The 23,463-nt window shown below is 44.9% G+C and overlaps 4 protein-coding genes across 4 annotated transcripts; 2 read left to right on the plus strand and 2 right to left on the minus strand.

Moving 5' to 3' along the window:
- Positions 1-6,184: 6,184 nt before the first annotated feature.
- On the plus strand, positions 6,185-6,496 carry AOL_s00173g350 (uncharacterized protein; the record flags this gene model as incomplete). Its single annotated transcript, XM_011128092.1, has 1 exon — positions 6,185-6,496. One exon carries the CDS (start codon positions 6,185-6,187, stop codon positions 6,494-6,496), a length of 312 nt encoding a protein of 103 aa, XP_011126394.1.
- Positions 6,497-12,447: 5,951 nt separating this feature from the next.
- Positions 12,448-14,356, minus strand: AOL_s00173g351 (uncharacterized protein; the record flags this gene model as incomplete). The annotated part of the gene is made up of 2 exons (XM_011128093.1): positions 12,448-14,129; positions 14,203-14,356. 2 exons carry the CDS (start codon positions 14,354-14,356, stop codon positions 12,448-12,450), a joined length of 1,836 nt encoding a protein of 611 aa, XP_011126395.1.
- A 483-nt stretch (positions 14,357-14,839) lies between these two features.
- On the minus strand, positions 14,840-16,155 carry AOL_s00173g352 (uncharacterized protein; the record flags this gene model as incomplete). Its single annotated transcript, XM_011128094.1, has 5 exons — positions 14,840-15,152; positions 15,212-15,572; positions 15,647-15,818; positions 15,924-15,984; positions 16,055-16,155. The coding sequence occupies 5 exons, from the start codon at positions 16,153-16,155 to the stop codon at positions 14,840-14,842; spliced, it is 1,008 nt and encodes a 335-aa protein (XP_011126396.1).
- Positions 16,156-16,730: 575 nt separating this feature from the next.
- AOL_s00173g353 (uncharacterized protein) lies at positions 16,731-19,028 on the plus strand (the record flags this gene model as incomplete). The annotated part of the gene is made up of 8 exons (XM_011128095.1): positions 16,731-16,949; positions 17,027-17,055; positions 17,145-17,184; positions 17,290-17,416; positions 17,509-18,176; positions 18,244-18,354; positions 18,413-18,676; positions 18,738-19,028. 8 exons carry the CDS (start codon positions 16,731-16,733, stop codon positions 19,026-19,028), a joined length of 1,749 nt encoding a protein of 582 aa, XP_011126397.1.
- Positions 19,029-23,463: the final 4,435 nt, after the last annotated feature.

The raw sequence follows: 23,463 nt of genomic DNA on the forward strand, positions 1-23,463 counted from the left end.
GTTTGTTAGTCAACTAGCTATCCTTAAGACGAATCTAGTGAACGGTATACGTATATCCGCATAGTTAGCTCAATCTACGAGAAACTTCCGAAACCCACGAAACAGACGAAAGCTTGGCCCACTTGGCAGGACTGTTTCTTGAAGGTATCGTGGAACCGGAAGTCATGATGATCACCGAGGTTCCTGTGTTTCCCAAGACGTACCAAATGGGCACCTGATTGACCCTTTCTCAGCTAGTAGTGCCGGCAAATATAAACCGAAACTTGTGATACTATCGCAGAGTTTCATTTCCCTATCTTCGATCTTCTTGCACAAGCATTATATGTACACAGCTGTTTTCTTGAAACCTCTCCAAAAGACCTAGGCAGAATGGTGTGCGACTAGAAAATCCCTAATTAATAGTCAAAAAACTATAGCTCCTATCGACGTGATGATAGTAGACTATGTATACTAGTAACGTCATCTACGATGTAACGGTATTGTCGTACAAGGCTGAGGAACGAAAAAGAGCAAGGTTAGGTTGTTACCACAAACCTGGTCTAGAATGAAGAATATGTCGGCAGTTGGAATTATGTACTCCGATGTTCCCTAAAAAAGTTTGTTCACGCTATAGCTAGTATAGAAGAGAATGTCGAATCTACGAATACGGGAGGCTCAAGGGGAGGGTTAGTTAACGTCACGGCCTTGCAAAGCGAGCCAATGGGGATTGAGAAATTTGCGGAGGTGCCTTTCGGCAAAGCAGCCTTCCAAGAACGAACGAAGGGGAAAAAAATCAGGAGGCTCTTTCCACACGGGAAAGTCAAGTCCCCTGCCTAGCTTCCCAGAGCCTCATAATTCCTCGGCTGGGGCTGCCGGGACCGAGACAATTTTCTCAAGTCACGTGTGATACCTTTCCTTTCTTCTTTCTTGAGAGCTTTCCCATGCAATCTCGCTAGCGAGAAACTCCCCTTACTAAAGTGGGTCACTTGAAACAGGAAGAGGTCCCAGCGTCTGCAGCGAACCCAGTCTGTCCAGTCCATTTTAGGCAAGCCGGCCTTTTAAACCACGCAGGCAAGGGAGAATTAGTGTGCTGGAAAAGACGACAAGGGGGACACACGACATTTTTGTTTGAAAGCTTTCTGGATTGCCAGTCGGAATCATCGCTGCAGACCCTGATGAATTCACTCTTTCAAGAACTGCATACAGACCCTGTCTATCGGCTTCATTATTTAGAATATCTGACTCCTTAGTAAGGCCACGCCAACGTTCTAAATATGTGCTGACATACATGCCATACCATGCCTTGACCCGATTGCAAGCTCAAAGCCAGATCAAGATAAGAACATGATACCACGAATAGGTCATACTACATACATACCATAGCCCAGCTTACTGCTGGAAGCGGGTATATCCTTCGCAATTTACAAATATGGGAGAATACCTGCTCAAGCATGGCTATGCTCGATATTCGAAGCTCCTCCCAAGCAGTTTCAATTGATATATTTTGCGAGTCAGTGAATCTCTAGCTTTAACGGCTGGCAAGCGCAAGCCCTCTGTATGTAAAATAGATGCAGGGGCAGCAGCAATATACCAGGAAAGCACGGAGATAGATCTCGATACATACTTCTTCCTGCTCTTTGGCCTCGATGATCCACTCTTAAGCTCGGAGCGCCGTATTTTAGATTGAGCCTAGCGAATCGTCATTTCCGTGTATACGAGCTCTCAGGATCTGATCATGAAGATACCCGAAGCGCACAGGTGAGTAGGAGCATCGAAATTGAGAACAGGAAGAAAAGGTCGCACAAGGATCTAGAAGCTAAGAGATTCACAACATTTGACAGAAAAAAAGGTTACCGCAATACCAGTATCAACTGATAGGAAGCTATAGACCTTAATACTCGGTCTGATGTTTTCAATATATGCATATAACCAGGATTCTGGTATTCCTGTTGACAGTGCATTGAGAAAGGAAAAGACGCCTCAACCGTCGCACAACCGTTGTTAAGCGACTCCCGCAAAACCTCGCTCTTCTGCAAGGCAAGTAGGTGTGCTGGGCAGGTGTTTCACCCATTCGGTTCAGCCCTAGGAGAAAGGGAAGTCTCAGCCCTGGGAGCTGGGAATCCCCACAAACAACCCGAGGTCGCCGAGGCGGGAGTGTCATCATCACCGCTATTACCCAATGCCAATTTCTTGACGGCCATATGCATGGGGACTTCAACTTGTGGAAAATTCGAAATGTTCGAAATATTCTAGACTTTTTTCTTTCTGAGACGTCGACGTCACCATTGAGGCTTTCTAGCGGGGCCTTTGTGGAGAAACATGTAGTTTTCGTGATCATATTAACAAGACTGCGCGGCTGCGTGGGGTTTTTGGAAAATCTTGCTGTTACCGGAGTTAAGGGAGCGGGTTCGTTCGGATGGTATTAGCAAGCAGCACATTTGTTGCAGTTCGGTCGAACATTGGCACCGACAGCTGTTCTGCGGTGTGTAACCAGGACGGAGGCGGAGGGAAGTGTTGCCGAGCAACGAGGCCGCAGCATTCTCGAAGCATCCCCGGGCGAGGGAAGTCTTGTGTTGTCGGACAACACAAACTAGGGGGATCCCAGGGCCTTGGGGAAAGGGACAACACTTCGGGAGGGTCTATCACCGGGAACCTGACTCTCAACGGAACACATTTGCGAATGAGATAACCAGGTTTGATTGGTCTCCCTCAACATATGTAGTACGACTTGGTGCTGGTGATACTACGGTATGCTAGCTAGAGTATAGTAGGCCTGGGCATATGCAAATGTGCATATGAGCGACATACCAATGATTCACAGCAGTGCTACATACCTACCTAGGTACTCACTGCTACGTCCTGGCTTACAAGTCCTTACACATACGTCCTCAGCAGCCGAGCTACGTGCCCACCGATAAGGCGGCCAGATGCTAACGACTCAGTTCGTAATCGATCGTTTTCCTTGCTTTGTTGGTCAAAAGCCTAGGCTAGTTCATACGTATATACTAAGTGTATGCGACTAAATTGGGCAGGCGCCAGTCCCGTTCCCCAATATCAATGGGGCTCTCAACCCAAAACCCTAGCCCGAAAACTCTAGTTCAGCCCTGCTGGTAGGCTTCGCCTTCGCCGAAAAGCCAAGGTTAGCGGTATGATCTTCCCTCAGCGTATCAGGGAACTCAGTTTGACGATCAGTTGACGCAACGGCGTTTTTACAATATACCAGGGCTACTTGGGCGTATATTGTTCATCCTTTAACTTTCCTTTTTTTTTTTTTTTTTTTTTTTTTGATTCTGCAAATGCTCTGGTGCGGCAGGGTTCATAATGACTTATCTATTTTACATATATGTATGTACGGTACACATATGTCCTTACATAGTCACAGCGAGCTCACTAAGAGAGTTTGACGCATGTACATGGGTTTGATGGCATGGTTCCAAGATAAAGGAAATCACACAGGTATTTTTGTTCAATCATTGTGCGTGAAGCTCGCAATACAGGAACCCAAATTTACCATCCATACGTGTTTCATCGGCCGTAACACCCGCAAGGTCTGGATAGACGAGAGGACAATTTAGAGTCTAATGGACGTAGAATGAGCACCCAATACCACTGCATCGGAAAAATATCCACTGGGAAAGGCGAACAAAGCGCTGGCAGAACAAGAAATCTTCCAAAAAAAACAAAGCGCACCAACATTTCGTGGAGGATCTCAAGTCCCCTGCTGGGCTCTCTGCACAGTCGCCAGGGCCTAGTGATGAATACGAGGCCAAATTCGTGTTCGTTAGTTTTTTTTATGGGATTTCCTTTTTTATCTTAGCCCTATCGGAATTATCCCATTCGCGAAAAGTCAAACAGTTCAATAAATCTTGTAGTAATCTTGATCGATACTTATTCTTTTATTCTTTTATATTCTTTTATATTCTTTTTTCTCCCTGTGAATACTATTAGATTCTAGAGTTCTGGCATGCCATGGTGGAGAGATAAATTTCTATTTCTGATTTAAGTCGGTCGGCACTGGGCAGTCTAGTTGCAAATATTGCTTTAGCTTCTGACTACTTTGATGGGACCCCTGTCTAGCTGAAGAAAATGCACTGAGCGAATACCAAGGAACCAATCCTTTTGCCTACCGAGCCTCAGGAACATATCGAAAATTCCAAACAGTCGATTGAAAAGAAGCTAGCGATGCGTTTTCAAAAGTTAGTAGGGAAAATGAAAGGAACGATTAATAACAAAATAAAACAAAAAACAATGAGATAATAAGAAAATGAATGCGGATTGCAAGTTCATTTCAAAACCCGTACGACATCAAAGAACCCAGTCATTATACTGCAATCCTATGCCCGGCCGGAAATTGGAAAGGGACATATATGGCTTGTGGGAGACTGGCGACACATGATGTTGCATAACAGTGTTTACGGCTCACGAAAACGACGGGTAGGGATAGCACGGATGATGAGTTACTGTGAATATATTCTTTATTCCGGCGGTTGATTCTCAGTTCATCAAGGAGAAGAACCGTGAGAGTATTCCCATTGGTCGTCGACGGACTGCAGAAGCGGATCATCATAATGCGACCAGCAATATTTTGCTCCACCGTCAGCCCTATAATCGATACCACTGTCAGGATGGTACCCGTGATCGTTAGGCAGCCAATTGACATGGTTAAGATACACTGGACCCATAGAGGGGGCGAGAAGGGACATCCTTCTCAGGACTTAGCATCGCTGGAGGCTCTTCGATTTGCGATCCGCATATCAATATCGAGAGTTCTATTGGGGACGGATGAAGGGTTCGCATATAGTACCCCTAATTGATATCTTGATCGAAACCACTATCCCGGAAGGGACACAGCTCATTTCGAAGTCTTTTTGATTCATCCTGACAAGATGATACAGCCTTTTCTTCAGCTGCAAGCATGACCGTGTGACTAGGATGTGTGAATCTTCATTTTCCTATTTTCCCCTATTGAGCTGCCCAGAACATTGTAGATTAGTTTTCAAGCTGGTTGGGGTTCTTTTTTTTTTCCTCCAAGAAGGATAATGTCGTTGATGCCGCAAGAGAAGGCAGTTTTAACTTTTTTTATATGGCAGATTTGTTGTAATTCGCACTTGCCGTGGCCCACAAAACGGCAACGCCGAAATAGTTTCCCATGTATTAGGCTCACCGCTTGAGGGGATTGTTGAACCTCGATGCTGGCTGATCGATGAGATTAAAACTAGTTTACGAATATGATGAGTATAGAGTAGTTATAATCAGTTAGATCTCAGTTTTAATACTCGTTTACCTTAAACTTTCAATCCGTGAAAGGTCTCTCGAGATCTCATTTTAGCATTAATTTCAGCCGTCTACTTTTGTGTTGCTCGCCAGCTTTCCCGCCGAACCAACTTCGAAGCTCTCAGTAGCTTCTGAAGATCGAATTCCTTTTTTCTCTTTAAGGAAAAAAAGGCACATTAAACTCTTCTTCCCATAATGTCCAGATTCCTATATCTTATACGCTCGATATATTCATGGATGAGGCAACGTGACAAAGTCGGGCCAGATTTCTTGAACGCTGATACCTTCCTTAATTCATAGATGCAACACGCCGTGTGTTGCACAGATTAATGCCTATGGCGGTTTACTGCATTGCGGGTGCATTGATTCTTGACTAAATATCAAGGTTACCGGAGGGTAAAATACAACTGGTCCCCAGACATGTAATCCAAGGCTACAGGATACTAATAATCAGGATTTGGGTCGCAATCAGATCTTCTAGAGCTATCTGTAATCCCGCAAACCCATTGCTACCATACAATGCCGAATATGCAGATTGATACGGTCGCATACATCCAATGACACTGAGAAGGGCATATCATGCCATGGGATGAAATGGGTTCACGATAATGCAGGACACTACCGGTTATCTTAGTCGGCATCTGGGCTTTCAGTGGAATATGCCTACGTATCACGCAGAGAGTGCAAACCACTGTTACATTACCCATTTGGGGAAGTTGTGGGCCGGTCGGGATCGATCTGACAGTCAACCTCAAAGTTAATTGATCATGCCTAGGGGCTATTCATGAACTCAATGCCATTGTTGAAAGTCTACACCGAGCTGACCACGCGTCGATGGTGATAGATACCGGATCATGTGCATTTACTAGGCCAGCGCAGTGTCACCTCTCCTCCTGACGGCATATGCGTATGACTACTTAAGCACTGTCCCATGTTTTCCAGGGATTCAGGACTGTCGACAGCCCAATGCCGTTTCAAGATCTTACGCAAATACCGGAGCCAGTTCGCTAGCAAGGGATACATGGTTTCCCATGACCGAGAAAGCCCTAGGGCCGGATCTCGAAATATCTTCTACGGTCGGTCGACGGGCACACCAATGGCTCCCAGAGCCAATGCATGTATACCGTTTCATCATCACCAGATTGCAGATATTGCACGGGAAACAAGAGCATCAAAGCCCTGTACGACCCGCATTTATGGTACTGTTCCTGCGTCTTGCAGCGAAAGGAAGCCTTTCCTGTAACACCATCCATAATTTTCCTGCGGTTTCAAACCCTCGAGGCGATACAAAACTCCACAAATATAACCCTTGCATCGGCTTAGAATCCATATATCGACGCTCTTGTTTGAACCTTGTTGCATGTTTGGATAGAAACATCGGGTTGCATGTGGTATCCACAGGCATGCCTACGGGACTATTGTATGAAGATCGATATAGAAACTTTGCTTCCTAAAACGGCATTTCCTTCGGCGCAGCCAAGCCCAAATATCTTGTGACATGACTGCAGGATAAGGGTTCTCCTATGGTTACTAAAGGTATGTACCAGAAGTTAGAATCACAACGGTCGCGGGATTGCATGTTACTAATTTGGAGGGGCCGTATCTAGAGCTCGCCGGAAAAGTGTCGAAACGAGAAAGCGTCTACGTGCACAGCCCTCAATCCCAATCATATATACGTGCATGCAATGTAGTCGACCTCGGTGGGGAACCTAGCTCGCTGCGGGTAGTTGCGTTGTGGAGTCGACTTCCTATCGTCGTTAGAGCGAAGATAACTTCTGATGACTAAACAAAGCCCCATCGATTTCGAGTGTTCCCCTAGTCACAAAGTTCAATCACCCTTGTCAGCAAGCCTATATTATTTTCGTCTACGGACTAAATAAAATCTATTTTATTGACGGAAATCTCTAAAGTTAGCTTCGGGATACCGGCAAAAATGACATTCAGAATTCATGGATCCGAGCTAAACTATTAGCTAGGGTTGAATCTTCCTCCGGATTTGTAACGTTACTACAGTATTTCATACATAACTGCATGCTATATCGTGAGCACTAGCCAGCTCCCCGATGTCAGCATCATGGGCAATCACGGTTTCATATCTATCGGCGTAAAATGCCATATCGCCGGCGAGGAATCTTTTCAAAAGTTACAAGGGTCTGGAGCGGGTGTGTGCTTATGCAAACAGAAAGTTCAGCGAGTTTAGCATTGCGACTTCAATGCAGCGAGGAGGCTGGGCGACAGCGCGGCGAGCTTATCCACCTCGAAAACTTGGCGGAACTAGATTTCTGTTCTCGGTCAAAGTCTGAAGAGCTTCGGGAGAGTGGGCTCAGAGCTCTTCCCCTCCACAACCCCGCTTATGCAGAATACAGGTCTGCAGGTCACCATTTTTGTCGATGTGCTGGGCCACGTTGAATTTTGGCGAGAGAGGAAAGATCCAGCGAGCATCTCGGGAGCTGCCGCGCGCTGCGAGTAGATACGGATCTCGTCGCGAGGAAAGCTAGAGCCAGCATGCATATCCTCGAACAAGGCCGCTGTGCTGTGCTGTGCTGTGCTGTGGGTAAGAACGACGACCCGTGTTTCTATTGTGGGAAACATCACGTGGAAATCCTTGGCCAGTGTCTCCACACCATCTTCCAGGAAGCTCAGTCTAGTCGCAAAGTCTCCACTTTGTGAGATCTATAGACGCCCCAGCCGGTTGTATCTTTTTTTGGGATATCACAAAATGGTCTTTGCCAAAAAAAAAGGCTATGCAAAAACTCTTTCGGATTGCATTCAAACTTAGCTTTCCAAGGCCCTTGCTGAATGTATTCTGGACCCGCAACTTTAACTATCGACGGGTAGCTAGTAGCCAGTAGAGCACGTAAATGGACTGACCTCTTATTAGCAATCGCAGGTCAAAGTACTCTAGAAATATCTTGCAGGAGCAAAAGATAGCAACACAATCAGGTCGAACAATGCGTGTGCCGAAACTTGCTCTAGTCCCAGCAACCAGAATACATCGTGTTTCAAGAACATACGCATTGTTGACAGCCGAAAAGTATTTTTGACAGGTCTTCCGTGGGTATACCCTGTCCAAAGGTCTCATATGCCCATATCGGGTCATACACCTGATCGAATTTACCCTTACGTATACGATATCCAAATTAATATCAATCGAATCTCTGCGCGCGGTATGGAATATCAATTTATGCTAAAATCTTCGCCACGAAAGTAAACTCGAAACCTGGCGTATCAGTGTCCCAAAACGGCACAGTTTGTCCTTTTTGTAATATATAATCGGGATTGATAAAGATTCTCGAGGGCTGTGCTAGCTAGATTTAAGTTATCTACCCCAAATAGATAAAATCGTGCCGGGTCCGCTATGTATTGTTAGCAAACTGCCGAAGGATGTGGGATGAAGTTTTGTATTCACTGCTAATGCATAGACCAAACCACGATATTCCATGAAAGTATGACCAATTCAGGATATTCGTCCGAATGCATAGTTTTCTGCTGATGAAAACACAATGTCGGCGTGCAGAGCTTCGTTCAAATGGATATAGAAACTATGTCGAATCGTGCATAAATCTAAATTCGGGTTTAGACTCCTAAAAAACGACGAATACGAGTCTTTCGTTTTCCGTAGAAGCACAGCATGGGTTTCCGAGGACACCATCTACGGTACGAGCTGCACTGATAGCTAGCTTAGCCATCGGATAAACTCTGAAACTGCAGTTTGAAGTTTCCAAAAGCGGCCTGAAACGACGATGTAGGATGTATATCCATACATCTTAAAAAAAAAATTTAAAAAATGGAAGGGAATGCGTAAGAAAAAAGATAAAACCCGAAGGCTTAAACTCGGTTACAGTTCTATTGTCGTAGAATGCCTGTTTGCCTAACACCCCTTTGGAAACAACATGGACTTGCACAACAGCAGCATCGCATCTCAAAGACGTCCATCGGCGTCCTCTAGATGATCTCGCGCATGCGCGCCGTGCATGAGAGATGCATCTACATGAACGCCCCAGAGCTCCCTCTCTCTCTCGCCGGAAGATTGCGCCAGAAAATATCTCGAGCTCACCACTTCTCAAGAGATTTGATGGTGATACTACAGGTTCCCCGCTGCACCTGCAACCAATTCCACGAGACGTACTGTGCATATGGGCCACCTGGGATGGTCGTACAAGGATCGCTGCCTACCCTTCCTACCACATGGCCTCAAAGGCTTCTCATACAAAACTTTAAAAGTTCCTTTGAACAGCAACTTTTGCTTCAACATTTAGAAACCCCTGCATACCGCAGCCCTCCTCTCGCGAGAGTATTTCATATTATTTTTGTATATGTCAACAAAAAATTAAATTCTAGATTTGCGAATTGAAACTCCACACACACACACACGCACATATGCAAAAAAAGAGATCGGGGAGATTACACTTAGGGAAAGCGCCTGCCTGCCGCATCTACGGCAATAATTCCTTTGCCATGTTTGTGGAGTTAAAAGAGTGCTCCTGGGACCGGGTGCGAATTCGAATTCCGGGGGGTTGCTTGAGTACCTGGTACATGTTATAACCCCAGGCTGTCGATGTCGCCCCATCCTCGTGCCGGCGAGGATCGATATCATGATATTTATGCATCAGGGGAGTTGGGATTTTATTCCCCGAGAGACCCACAGAGACCATGTGACCCACTTATCTTGCAATATGACTCTTACTGGCAACGGGTGTGTAGCGGTTGAATATAACCCCGTCACCATCTCCTCCAACCTCCACGCAGGTATCACGACCGTAGTTTATGCTAACTACGTAGTATGCATGTTGTAAACAGAGTATGGGGAAGATGTGATTTTCGGAAGAAAAACCAATGGAGTGCTATATACAACCTACCTGCAACTGCCAGGGAGGTCGAAACATCAAATTCCGAAGTTTCTTCTTGGTCTAGGGTGTCGAAGAGGTACCTCATCCGGCCACAATTTGAACCCTTAAGGCCGTTGCACTGCACATTTGCCAAGCATTTGCATAGCATTTTGGGTATGCTGCGGATTGCGCGTGCATTGTTTTCAAGACTTGCCCCCCTTATCACTCTAAGGACAGCGGTATAGCTTTGTCGCTCGCAAAATAATATTATAATAAATAATAATAATAATATGTTCACATTAATATTAAACATTTAAAACCTGCAAATGCAAGTTAAACTGTAGGTCAGTAGCTTCAAATCCAGGCGCTGATGTGCTTTGGTGCGAACCGCGAACCCACGATGTTAGTGCATGCACTCAATTGCAATGCCTGCTCCAAAATAAAACGCATAAAACGTATCATATTGCGATTGTACGGAGTATATAATCAGGGTAGGCGGGGGCAGTTCGATCGCCCACTGCTGTTATACCAGTGCGAAAGGGTGCATAGCTATGCCTCCAATATAATCTGCGAAAAACGAAAGTTTGTATTACTCGAGACTGGAGTCTGTATACTACATTGGTACATCGTTCAATGCAATGCCCAACTTACCCCGCGCCTACGATTTTCTGGCTATATCCTTCTCTAGCTACTACCTCCAAAACACCGACTGAGTAGACATCCTGTCACAACCCCTCCCTGACCTGTCGAATGTGTATTTTGGAACCCGTGAAGAGCTTTTCCCACAAAAGCACACACTCGTTCTACGGCATGTCTACCCCGCCACCATTGATGATTAAACCAATTCCCACAATATATTACAAAAACGCCACCTTATCATGATTTTCGAAAACTAGGCCAGAACTCATTTCGGAGTTCGGTTTGAATACTTGGTAGTTAGTTTCCATTCAATATCTCTACTTCTTTCGTCAAAGCATATGTGTATATGTGTATTTCTATGCATCGCATTTGTGGCTATGGTTCTAAAACCCAAAGTCACGGACGAGGGTAGTCCCCAGCTACACCTGTCAGAAAAGGGCGGGGTTATTCGGAGCGAAAGGAAAAGGGCAACATGGATTAGGAGTTATTGTACCCGATACCAAGCTCACAAAGCACCATCATACATATCTTTCTCATGATGACCAAATTACCCTCATATATGCACCATATACGGGGATAACACATACGTAGCCAGCACCCATAGGACCGTTTCGATATCACATATCCTTGCAATGAAAGTATTCCTGTAGAGCCTCCGTAATATTAAACTTAACCCCAGAACATACATATGGCAACTTCCTTGCTTTGCCACCTGTAGAGTATGTTGTCTTTGCTATATGAGAGCAGAATAGGCGCCGGGAAAAATTAGATTTCATGAACTTTCAAACCGCCTAATGCATGTGCGGCTCAATAGAAAAAAAAGGACTTACACACACGCTTTGAACACTCGAACCCCTTTGAGATCCTTCTCCCATTTTAGCTGGTCAGGGGGCTGACTAACTCAAGCAATTGACATGTCAATTTAGAGGTGGAAAACAGGGTTTAGTGGGAATTGTTGACGAACGTTAAGAGTATATTATAGGTCACGGGTGTTCGCTCAGTGCGGTTATTCAACGGCTAGTTTGATGCATGGTTTATGAGCAAAGCCTACAAGCCCGAGCGGGCGGTCTGGGCAACTCGTTTTGGCCTTAAAACCCGATTCAAGTTTAAAATGTGAATCTCTCGAATAGAATAAATTCTTCAAAAAACTGGTATCGAAACATTCGGCAGATGGCAGCGCAGCCAGGTGGAATTAATTTGCCTTTCGGCGAGTAGTTGTCTTCCACCACCGACATCAAAAACAGCTGACCATATCGTGATACCACGATATTTCCAAATTTGCTCAAACCCATTCTTAGAAATTCCAAATATATTTTTGTCTTATTCTATTAATCGAAAAAAAAAAAAAAAAAAAAGGGAACGTTCCCACGAAGAGAATCGCGACCTCGGACGAATGCGAAAAAGCCTCCGTCAATGGCCCCACTGCAACAAAGAGGTATAGAATTGAAGGAACAGGGTAGTGAAGAGTGATTTCTTAATTAGAACCAGCGATTCTCTAGCCAACTAACAGCAAATATTCTAAGTGGTGGGGCTGCTGATGAGACAGAAGATACGAGGGCGATTTGCTCTGCGTAAGAAAAAAGAAATGTAACGGAATCACATAGAATCGAGAGGTGGCAATCCATTAGTATTCTTGCCTTTTGTTTTTCCAAAAACTATGTATGTGGGTGGTGTTGAATGTGGTCTCACTTGCTCCTTCTAGACCCAATACCAAGTAGTCCATTAATCAGTCCAGTTCAACAGATTGGAATGATTCTTTGCTTCCTCTATGACGGGCTGATTGAAGCCTTGCAGGATCGATGACCTCGCTACCTGAAACCTTTCGCACCGCTGGCCTTCGAATCGTTGGTATGATATTCCAAAACGACGAATCAGTTGGTTCAATTTCGGGCCGAAAGAATCGGACCAGCCTGCGCCATTGCCTTTCTATGAAGCCGGATAAACGGTGCCAAATGAGAGAAAAAGAGCAGATGAAAATGAGGACCCAGAAGAAAATGATCCAGGGGAGCCATAGGAGGAAGCGGGATCCCTGGTCGGTTCTCCTCTCTGCTGACGTACCCTTGGCTTTTGCAAACCGACCAAAGAGAGGAATATGGGTATTCGTGACGGTTTTTGTTTGGGTGACGATTTCTGTGACCGCGGGGACGGTAATCGTTACAGCGCCCCGAGCTGTAAGTAGTGCATTTGTAGAGCCAACGGCGTCGATGCGGATTGGGACTCGAGTTTCCCTAGCGAGAGGGTTCGAGCGACCCCATGTATTTGAATCTTTGAACCGGTAGGTATGCCATAGGCCAACTTGAGAAACCATGCCAATGGGCCCAATTTCTGCATAACTTTTGATAAGATCTGCCTCATTCCCCTCTGAGAAGGGTCGATTTACAGACCAATCTTCAGAAATAAATCGTGTATATGGCCCATCGGCTCCGCTGACGGTGGCATTGAACGGGAGAGTTCTCGCCACGCTATCGTAGGGGCCCCAACGTCCATTCCAAGTTGCGGTAGCGGAATTGTATACAGCTATTCCAAAGAAACTTCCTTGCAAAGTGACGTTTTTTTTAGGACTAGAGGACACGGGTAGAACTTCTGTTAAAATAGGGATGAATTTTGTTTTAGAGGCGACCTCTTCGATACGGCGACAGACCTCACTAAGTCTGCTAACCGCAACGTCAATTTCTCCACTGACCCAGTATTTGAATTCTGTCTCCGGACCATATGGGAAAGGGGAGACATTGACAACGTCATACATAGTAGATGTTGTCCAAGTTGCGATAGATGCTGTATGTGACCCAGTGATTGCTATCGTGTCCCACATAGGATTGTAGGATAGATATAAACTAGCGGATGCTGAAGCTGAGTCCGCTTTTGCCACTTGTTCGAAGTTCATCTCCAATTTTATCAGTTCTCCTCTGCTAAGGCCAGTCATACGAGTTGGTGTGGGATAAGCAGTACTAGTGTATTCGAGCCTACTAAAAAATTCTCCGCCGAGAGGACCACCTCTGTCCCCAAATTCGATTGATTCTGGATCTCCGGAAGATTCTGTGATTCTGCCGTCATCGTGATGGTAACTGTGGTGGTATTTCCGATGTTCCTCGGTAGCCAAAGGTGTGACAATAGTAGATGATACGACCGATATGACGGTGGGTAACTGCGCATTGACATTTGGAAGGGTGGCCGTTGAAATTTCGATTCGGAGGGTCATAGTGGCCATTGCTGGATCGGCTACTGCAACTTTAAGTTCGATAGCTCTATGGTCTTCTGTAGGAATAGAATCCATAGTTGGGAGATCCTCACTCGAACCGTAGTTTATGTTGCAGAGGAAATGTTTTTGATTTTTTATATAACCCATCTCGCACCGAGGCAGATGAGAGCGATGCTCAAATTGGTCAAGGTCTCGGAGAGCGCGAGTCCCTACTTGTGGGGTTATGTGTTAGTGGTTCTTTCTACAGAGGTACCTTTCCAAGTTACCGGAGCAAGAACATACCAATTCCGCCTCTTAGAAGGGATTGCGCCTCGAGGTAGTTGTTGTAAAACCTTTCACTCAAGGCTAGGCATTGAAGGCTATTTGGAGCGATGGATAGGATTACTGGTAGTAATGAGCCCTGGAAGGGCCATACTAGCCCCGCAAGAGTACGCATTTCGGATGTGTGTAGTCTTTTTAGTGTGGCAGGATATTATGAAAGCCGTAAGTCAACTATCTAGAACCGTGTGGCTGTTATCTTTTTAGCATATTAACAGGAGAGCCCATCTCGGCTGAGGTCCGAATACGATACCTCTATATTAGGTATTAGAATAATTTTGTCATGCATGTGCTGGAGAGGTACGTGGCGAGACGAATGATTGACCGTATACGCGTAATAGTATATATTCCGGAGTCAAGGATATGATATACGGGAGGGCGAGGGGATATTAGGAAGAGGAAGAAGATGAATGGAGATACACCTGAAAGTACTTAAGTCGACGTTCCGACGGGTTGGGAATATTCTTGAATTAAATGATATTATGGTTTTGCGATAGGCGATCCATCGAATAATGATGTGAAACCCCATATGAACATTGTCGTCAAAAATCAAAATTAAATTGATAATAAACCAAATAGAAGGAGGAGCGCAGTGGTATATCTATTTGGTTGACTTGCCTTGCTGAGGAATACCGATAGAAGGTGAAGTCTGTGTCTGTTTTTCTTCCACCCGTAGTTCCTTGAGGCTTTCTACCAAGCTCTGCTCGGACGCTCTATCAGTCTTAAGGATTGATTTTGTGTATGCTGAAGGCGATCTATGAAATATATAGGTATCTTTGGCATCTTCAACGCCGGTGGCCCGTTCTAAAGGTGTGATTAGTGCTCCGGAGTAGATCGAAGTGACTTCCGGAACAGAGAAAGCAGTAATAGACCTAACCTGGGCTGAGAAACGCCCGAACTGTTTCCCAAACATACTGTGCACGAGGAAATAAGTTATTGTTTCATACCCTATCATCGGGATTCGATGCTATACCTTCTGCACATGATGCTTATCCGTTTAATCTTCGACTTATCTAGTGGGTCGAGTGGGCCATCTTCCGGCTTCCTCTTGCCTCGATAGTAGGGATGAAAGGCACTCCACGGTATCCATATCACTATCGACATCGGAGCTTCTGTCTTCTCGCCTGGATCCGCTTCTTGAGGCAGCAGTAAGGCATGTGGCCTCCCGGAAAGGTCTACTAGAGGAATTGCCTCTCCGCAATTCGTCTCGCTGGGTACATCATTTGTCGCACCGAGAACTGAGAATGAAAACTCATAAGAGATTGTACTCTGATCTCTGCCATCTGGCCTCTTTGGCAGAATCGTATCCTTTAGTACAAGAGTGTAAATCCGGTCTGTTTCAGACAGTTTGCGTTTCAACTGTTAACAAAACTTCCGTAATTGCGGGGCTTCCGGGCAGAACACCAACCGTCTATCGCCCCGAGCCCAATGGCGACTCCATTTGCCTTGCTAAGGTCCCACGGCCCGCCTGCGGAACCTGTAGTACGCTGTGATGCAAACCCAGCACCTCCGAGGGCCGTGATATCAAGGTCACCGTGAAATATGGCGGTAGACTTGTCATCTGAGATTTTCAAGTAGGACTATAAACATGACACGCCCACGCCGTTTTCGTGAAAGATTAGATGACAAGCATTAGCCTTGCTCGAGCTTTGGCTCGGGACCATTAGATTGATTCCGCAGCATACCTGCGACCGCCCGCCTCTAACTCGGTCGTCGCTTGCTGTCCAGTGTTCCGATTCCCATTTTCTATCGTATGGAATGTTAACTTTTAATTACCCCCGAGACCGTAACATGTATAGGTATATGGATAGCTAACCGTTGACCTCCGAACAAGTCTGTTATTGTATTCTCCCGAAGAGTGGCATCAGTTTTACCACTATATATTATGTTTTTACTGCTGTCGTCGGAGCTAGGCATTGTCTAAAAGTATCTTCTGACCGGAGCTTAAGGCTTGAGGAAGTAACTCTCGCTGACAGGCCAGGCTAAATAAACCTAACATTGATTAGGCCCACCAACACGCTGGCCCAAGCCAAAAGCGCACCATAACCTGCGAATTAGTACAACGCAACATAGATTCCGGCAAAGTACGCAGACACATGCTCAAGGTAGAAGAAAAGTCTCATAGATCTGGAATAAACCTCGGTCTCAAGTATTTAGTTGTTTCTACGGAGTTAGACTGTTCGTAATTCTGAAGGATTTTGATCCCACAATGCCATATTATCTTGACAGTCTCGCACCGCTAGAAATGCAATTTCAAACAAGGGCGGGTTTCGCGAACTAGTTGACGAACCCCTGTTAATCTCATCGCCTCGCTACGTGATCGTGCGAGATTTCATATTACATTTGTACAGTGTCGGATCCAGATCTTGTTATAGTTCAGGGGCACAGTTGTTATCTCGTCCATCGAGTTCGTATGCATTATATAACAGGCACCATACGTGGATATCTACCCATCTTGAACATCCGACAGTCCGTATTCACAAGCCGCGAGGATGCAGTTTGAAACAAATGAGAAGTACTACCAGTCCTTCGACCTTGATTTCCGATGTTTAGACAAGGAGGAAGTTCTGAAGCAGGCTGACGGGAGGTTGTCGGATTTCCAATGCCGGAATATGGTGGTGGATTTTGGGCCGGACAACGCATATATCGGGTGGGATTTCGATGAGAGACAAGTTGGAGCAGTGAAGGAGTCTTGGAAGAACATTGAACAAGTAATGATAACACACAAGGGCATCGATTTTCCTCCAAGAGCGAATATGGAATGCTAACAATGGTTGCTAACCTTTAGTGTCCTAGTGCTCCAAATGCAAGATGGATGTATGATATCCAGGAGTCGGTCGTCGGGCCCGCGGGCGGTGTTAAATTTTCTGTGTGTAACCTTAAAACTAACTGGACGGGCTCTGAAGTGCTATATTCGATGCCTACGAACAGCGTGTGCTCGTAAACGTGAGTTTCATATTCCCGAATATTAATGTATATAGCGATATACACATGAAGACCATGGACTATGGTTGAAATATCTCGGCTTGGCTAATATAATTTGAATCGTAGGCCCTTCTCGCGAAGTATGGCATATCCGCTCGTACTAGGGCCAGCATGACTTCACCCCGTGGCAAAGGAAATCTTGAAATCGTCCGAAAGATGTGGCATTGGTCTTCCTTTGAGTATGATGAAAGATGTAAGACTATTGCCATGCTAAATTAATTCCTAGCCGATACGTAACATTACACTCAGTTAGATATTGATGATAGGTTATAATCGTTATACTAGTTCTCATACTGGGCATAAACTCTCTACACAATCTCGCACCATCAGAGGACGACGACAGACGTAGTAGGAGTCCTAAACTGGAAGAAGAGGTATTCAAAAAGCCCCTACCGTGGTACAACAGGATATTTAGAAAATCTCCACGCCCTATACCTAACCATAGCGACGAACTCCCGCTTACGACTGCACCCCAATCGATTAACCTCGATGCCCGACAAAGCTCTGTCCCCCGCCTTCCAATTACAGATTCTAAACGTCATCGAGTCTCCCAGTACGCCCAAAATAAATTCAACCGCCAAAGCCAGTCCAATAACTCCACCCAAAACCCTCGCGCAAATAAATCGTATAGTTTAGACCAAGCCGATGATATTTTCGACAACGCTGCAGACTTTGATGAAGATCACTACCATCCTCGCATGCTCAGATTGTGGATATGGTTAATAAAGTTAGATGATAATACAGTGATAACGCTCCATGAACCGTTCCCGCCATTTAGATCGGATGTTGCAACATATGACAAAGTCGCGAATACTACGGCGAAAGTCAGGAGGAATATTCGAATGGTGTTGAAGTGCCTGTCAGCTGCAGGAGTACCAAAGAATATAGACGGTTCAGATGCTTATAATCCAGAGTTAGCTATGGAGACGGGGGCGTTAATTGTACGACAGATGGTATGATGCTACACTTGCGATTAATACCCCCTGTAGGTTCAAGGCAAATATGCTAAACAATCTTTAGCCCGAACAATCCTGTGACTTATTATTCTACTACCTATTCGACGATTGGTACTCAACATGGGGACTGACTGTCGACAGGGCACACCCTTATACCAAAAAACTGAGCCAAATGGTATAGACATTTCGCCAACCGGTTGGAACAGTAGCAGCTAATTCTATGGCCTGTTTAGAAAAATGAAAACCCTCAGCTCTACCACATCGATGAACTCCACGATATCGTGCGACGTTTAGCAACCCTAAAAAGAGTCTATCAAAGCTACGAACTGGTTCTAAATCGTTTACTAGAAGAAAATAAGCACTTACCTAGCGCACCAGAAAAGAAGTTTGGTCCTCTAGCATTAACCCGGTTTGCGAGGTTGAAGCATAGAATTACGTATCTCGCTATCGGAGAAATTACCGAATGTGAGAAGGAAGCGGAAGGCTTGATATCTTTAGTGTGTTTAATCCCATTTCCGTCTTTTGTTCCCCGGGTATTTTACAATACTGACAAATTAGACCTTTAACCGTCTAAACTTCCGTGAAGTCCAAGCTGTCGAAAAATTATCCCTTCTATCTATCACACTCGTCAAATTCACTATAGTTTTTCTTCCATTATCTCTTATAATGGCCTATTTTAGCATGGATGTTGAAGGTATCACGGGTCGCTATACGGCAGCACACTTTTGGGGGGCTGCAGGGGTGGCCGTGTTCTTGACCTCGGCCTTTTTGTTGTGTGTCGGGAAGTTAAATAAGATAATGTTAGGAACTAAGAAAGCTAGGAGGAATATGAAAAGGGCAATTGATTGAAATGGCTGGTAGATATCTATGAATGCGGAAGATAGGGTATTAGGTCTCATTATGTTGCATGGATGCATCTATAGTTGAATTGCGCCGGAATGCCGGAATTTTGTAAATAGTCTGAAATATAAAGGCGTATTGTATCTATTTATTAGTTTACTTGTTTTTGATGTGGAAAATAAAGATGCAGGGCGCTTATGAGGGTGGCGTGTTTTTTTCCTATCACATGGCCCAGAGGTCTCGATAAATTGATACGGTTGTACAATTGAAGAATCTCGAAACACTTCGAACTCGGGACTAGGACTTTATAGAGCAGGGAAACGTACACCAGCAAGATTGTGATGTGAAGAGCATAGTAGTGAGATTCGATCGGGTCCTAGGATCCTTTAATTAATTGACTATGGCTCGGGCATAATTTTCAACGCGGGCCGGTTCCGCCAGAACTCACAGGTCTCGTTATTCCACTAAGAACTTGACCAGCACCCGTACAGTTACTCAGGAATCTACCGAAAATAAATCTATGCTATCGGGTCAGCAGTAGAGAGTTCTTGTCGAAATTGTGTCAGCGGTTGGTGAGTTTCTCCTCCTTAGGTGAGCGGCTATATGGAACTGTACTGAAGAGAACTATGGTTCACGGATATACGATAATTTATTGACTATATTTAGATATAAAGGGCAGAGATTGTGGTTGAAATGTTTTGTTTCTTTGCTGGTACCATGGTTGAAACATCTGTTCATCTCATATGAATGATGCATGATGATAAAGAGCCTGAACACTCTGCTAAGTCGATCGATAATCCCAAATCTGTTGCGATATATGACCGTAGTGATAGAATAGGTGATACGGAATGATTCCAATGCTCTTGAAATAACGGAGTCAAGGCATTACTGGCATTGATGAAAAATATATTTCGCCTTCTACCCCTACGTGATATGCAAATACTAAATCGAAACCGATTCGGAATCCCAATTTCTTGAGGGGAAAGCTTCTGCGCCTGGTCTCGAGGCTAAAAGTTTTCAAGACTAAGAAAAGAAAATATGCATGTGTAAAAAAGGATGGCCTATCAAATTCTTGTCGAACAATCTCAGCTGTCTTCGGCTTAAATCATACTAGAACCCCACGCCTCTTGTATAGCAATCATCCAATCAGTGATTTTTCCTCGAAAATCAGAATCATGTCAGCTCAATACTTTCCGAATGACGCGGGATGGCCTTTAGACAGCGTAGCCTGAGCGTAGTTGAATTTGGCGTTCGTTTACAAATAAAATACATAGTCCGCCCCCACTATCAGCAGCGTGCCGAAGCGTTTTAATACATGTATATAAGACTACCGCACCATGCGCAAGAATTAACTCCGGAGGCGTTGATGCCTGACACATCAATATATCTCGTGGGTGCTTAGACGGCAGGGCAGGTATTATGATTTTAAAGCACGGTAGATATTGTGATTGCTATGACATAACGTCCTCGGCTCTATGCAGTGTTGGCCTTGGTTCTGGCGGGATTGTGGCGAGTCATAGACCATATTCCCGCAAGGAAGAAGTATAATAGGATAGTAAAGGTGTGCATTGGGCCCATTATGAGCGGCGGAGATGCTGGGCATGAGCAAAAGGAAGGTGATAGTTAAGTAGCTGCTATGCAGGGTTGAGATTTTCGCATCGAGGCCTAGAAAGATTTGGGGGCCGATCGAAGTGGTGGAGGAGGAGTAAAATCCTATATTCAACGGTGAATCGATGCTAGGAATAAGAAACAGGGCCGGAAAACCTGCTATTTAAGACTTGTAGTAGGATTTCGGGGTTTCCGATTAAATTTGGTGGTGGAGGCCGGTATCTTGGTTACAAGTTTGGTTTAAAATTGCCACGATATGGTTGAAATCGATTTAAAGAGCTTCTCCCTCCTGCTCCTTTTATGCATTTAAAATTTCAGCTATGAGGTTCAGCATATACACCTAGCTATGGTTAGACACCTTGCCCCGGGGCCCTAAGTTTCTTGGTATGTTCGTATATACATACGTAGTCTGCTGAGTCGGGGACTTCTTTGAAATTAAAAATTTAAAAGCAAATTTGCAATATTTGTGTTCTACATTAACTGCACAAGAGCATTCTATAAGCGCAAGATTGAGTGGAGCCCGAGCCACAGGCATCGATTTATCGCAATCGAAGTTGGAGAGGGATCAAAGCTGCAGACCATGTAAGCCTTTTTTTTAGCCCCCTCGGGACTTAATATTCTGCCAAAACCTGCTGTAGACCCCAGGCAAAAGATTTTCGGCTTGTACCGGGGAGCCTAAGATGGGAATGGATGTGGAAACGGGATTTTACTAGTTTTGCAAGGGCAAAGCCAGTCACGTCAGCTATACGTTCTAACTATCTCTTTATTTCTTTCTTCCCCTTGAAGTTATGCAACAGCGGATGCATGTTTAAGATCAAATTTAATCTAGGCTTCGGGTCAGACAGTATAATAGGTGTCAGCCAGGAGCTGCAGCAGGAGGATCCATATGCCATGTGTGCTTATGCATGCACAGATGCTTATTGGGTCTGGAGACTGGAATCGTGTGTATAGTTTGACGATATTGAGATGTGACTAAGTCTATACAGCAGGCGCAACAAGGGACGTGCCGCGGATGAGTGTTTAATATTTGGGTTCCTAGCTCAATATAAACCGAAATAGGCCTAATTGGTAATCGCCGTGATTGCAGATATGGAGACGGAATCGATACGAGCACAGCTTAATCATATTGATTCGATTTGATGTGTTGGAGTGACAGTTTTGTATCTTGGGCGATCTCTGAAATATTCGAAATATTCGAAATTAGGTTCGAGACGAATATCTTTTCGATCCACTCGACAAGTATGTAACAGACCACACTCCAATGGTGTCGTATATTATTCTGCCAGTGTTGCACATGCAGACCAGCCTACTGCATTATCTATGCCAATTGCACCGACCCCTTTAGGCGCCGTTCGAGGCAATGCAATCGACTAATTATCCTTGAATTAAGGAACCCCAATCAAAAAAGCCCAAGGACTTCAATGGCTTTCGATGCGTGAAGTTGCAGCTGCAGGTGTGGTGGAGGTAGCAGTTCGGATTGTCTCAGCTTCCGAACTGCTGCGCTGGATTCCCAAGATCTCATGTTTTACATAATAGCACCCCCGAGCTGCCCCGCAAGCTTCCTTGGCCGAATGAAATTGCATCGAGAAAAAGTGCTCAGGACCGATGTAACGGAATAACGACACTAATAGGCTTGGCCTTGGGAGGTATCAGACCACTTCCTTGATTTGATCGCCAAAGCAGACCCAGGACCACTTGACCGACTTCACCTGCACAAATTAAACTGACTTCACCTGGCCTAAAATGTAGAACGCCACCTGTGGGCCTTTGGAAACATCATGATGGCCTGAACGATCGATCTCTATAGGTCATATTCAGGGATACGGCAAATTTAACCAACAGCAGCCATTTCCTGAAAACTCTCTATTTTCACCTTCTAATTCCACCCGAGTCGCATGGGCCCGATCTACTCTGCAATGCGCATTCCTCCATCTTTGCTGGCCAAAAAAAAAAAAAATTTGGGTGGCAAAAAGGTTAGCACTTCGGAACTCGCAAGCCCTCGAATTTTTCATTCCACCGATTTTGGGCGGTGCGGCAGAAAATGATTGGGTCAGCTAAGCAGTTCGGAACCTTGTGAGGCCCCACATTCTAGCATTTCGGAACTCAAAAGAGATAACGAAAAAAACAGGAGCTCCTTGATCCACCTTAAATCTCGCACTTCGGCCCATCATTTATTCCACTTTCACACCACCAAAAAGACTTCTTCGATTATCTTTCGTAAAGGGCAAGTTGATGTTACGTAACGACATTAGGTCTAAAGGTTTAAAGAGAACCCTTCTAGATTAAAAAAAAAAAGAGTTCAGGGAAAATTTGAATATCCTGATGCTCGCATGATCGATCATATAACTACATTGCGGTTGTAAAGACTTTGAGACCGCTAAATATTGAAGATCGCAGTTTTAAACCAGGCATCGTTTCCGCCAAGAGCCTCATCCACATCCGGAACTTGCAATTCCATCCCACGTTCCTGGCTAGCGTCGATCTAATGTTACGTGCTTTCCTGTATAGACGCCGATAAGGAGACGGCTGAAGGGGCCTCGCTTGGCGTCTGTAGGTATTTGTAATAACTCAAGAGAACTCTTGGTCAGAAGTTTCCCACCGACCGCCATTTGGAGCATGACGTTGACAGCGCTGGCAACGGCGGGAAATTTTCTACACTTTTGTTGCTGGCTTACAGGGATGGCTAATTGATTGCAAAGGACTGACGAATGAAAAAAAACTTTGGTCTTGAGCAAATAGATATTATTATCCGAGCTGAGCGAACTATTTTACATGCACCAAATTAATAATTACATTGCAGCACTTCGGAGCCACCAAAGCCTAGATGATCGGCTGC

The sequence above is a fragment of the Orbilia oligospora genome (genome assembly GCF_000225545.1).
Source record: "Orbilia oligospora ATCC 24927 unplaced genomic scaffold scaffold00173, whole genome shotgun sequence".
Lineage (NCBI taxonomy): Eukaryota > Fungi > Ascomycota > Orbiliomycetes > Orbiliales > Orbiliaceae > Orbilia > Orbilia oligospora.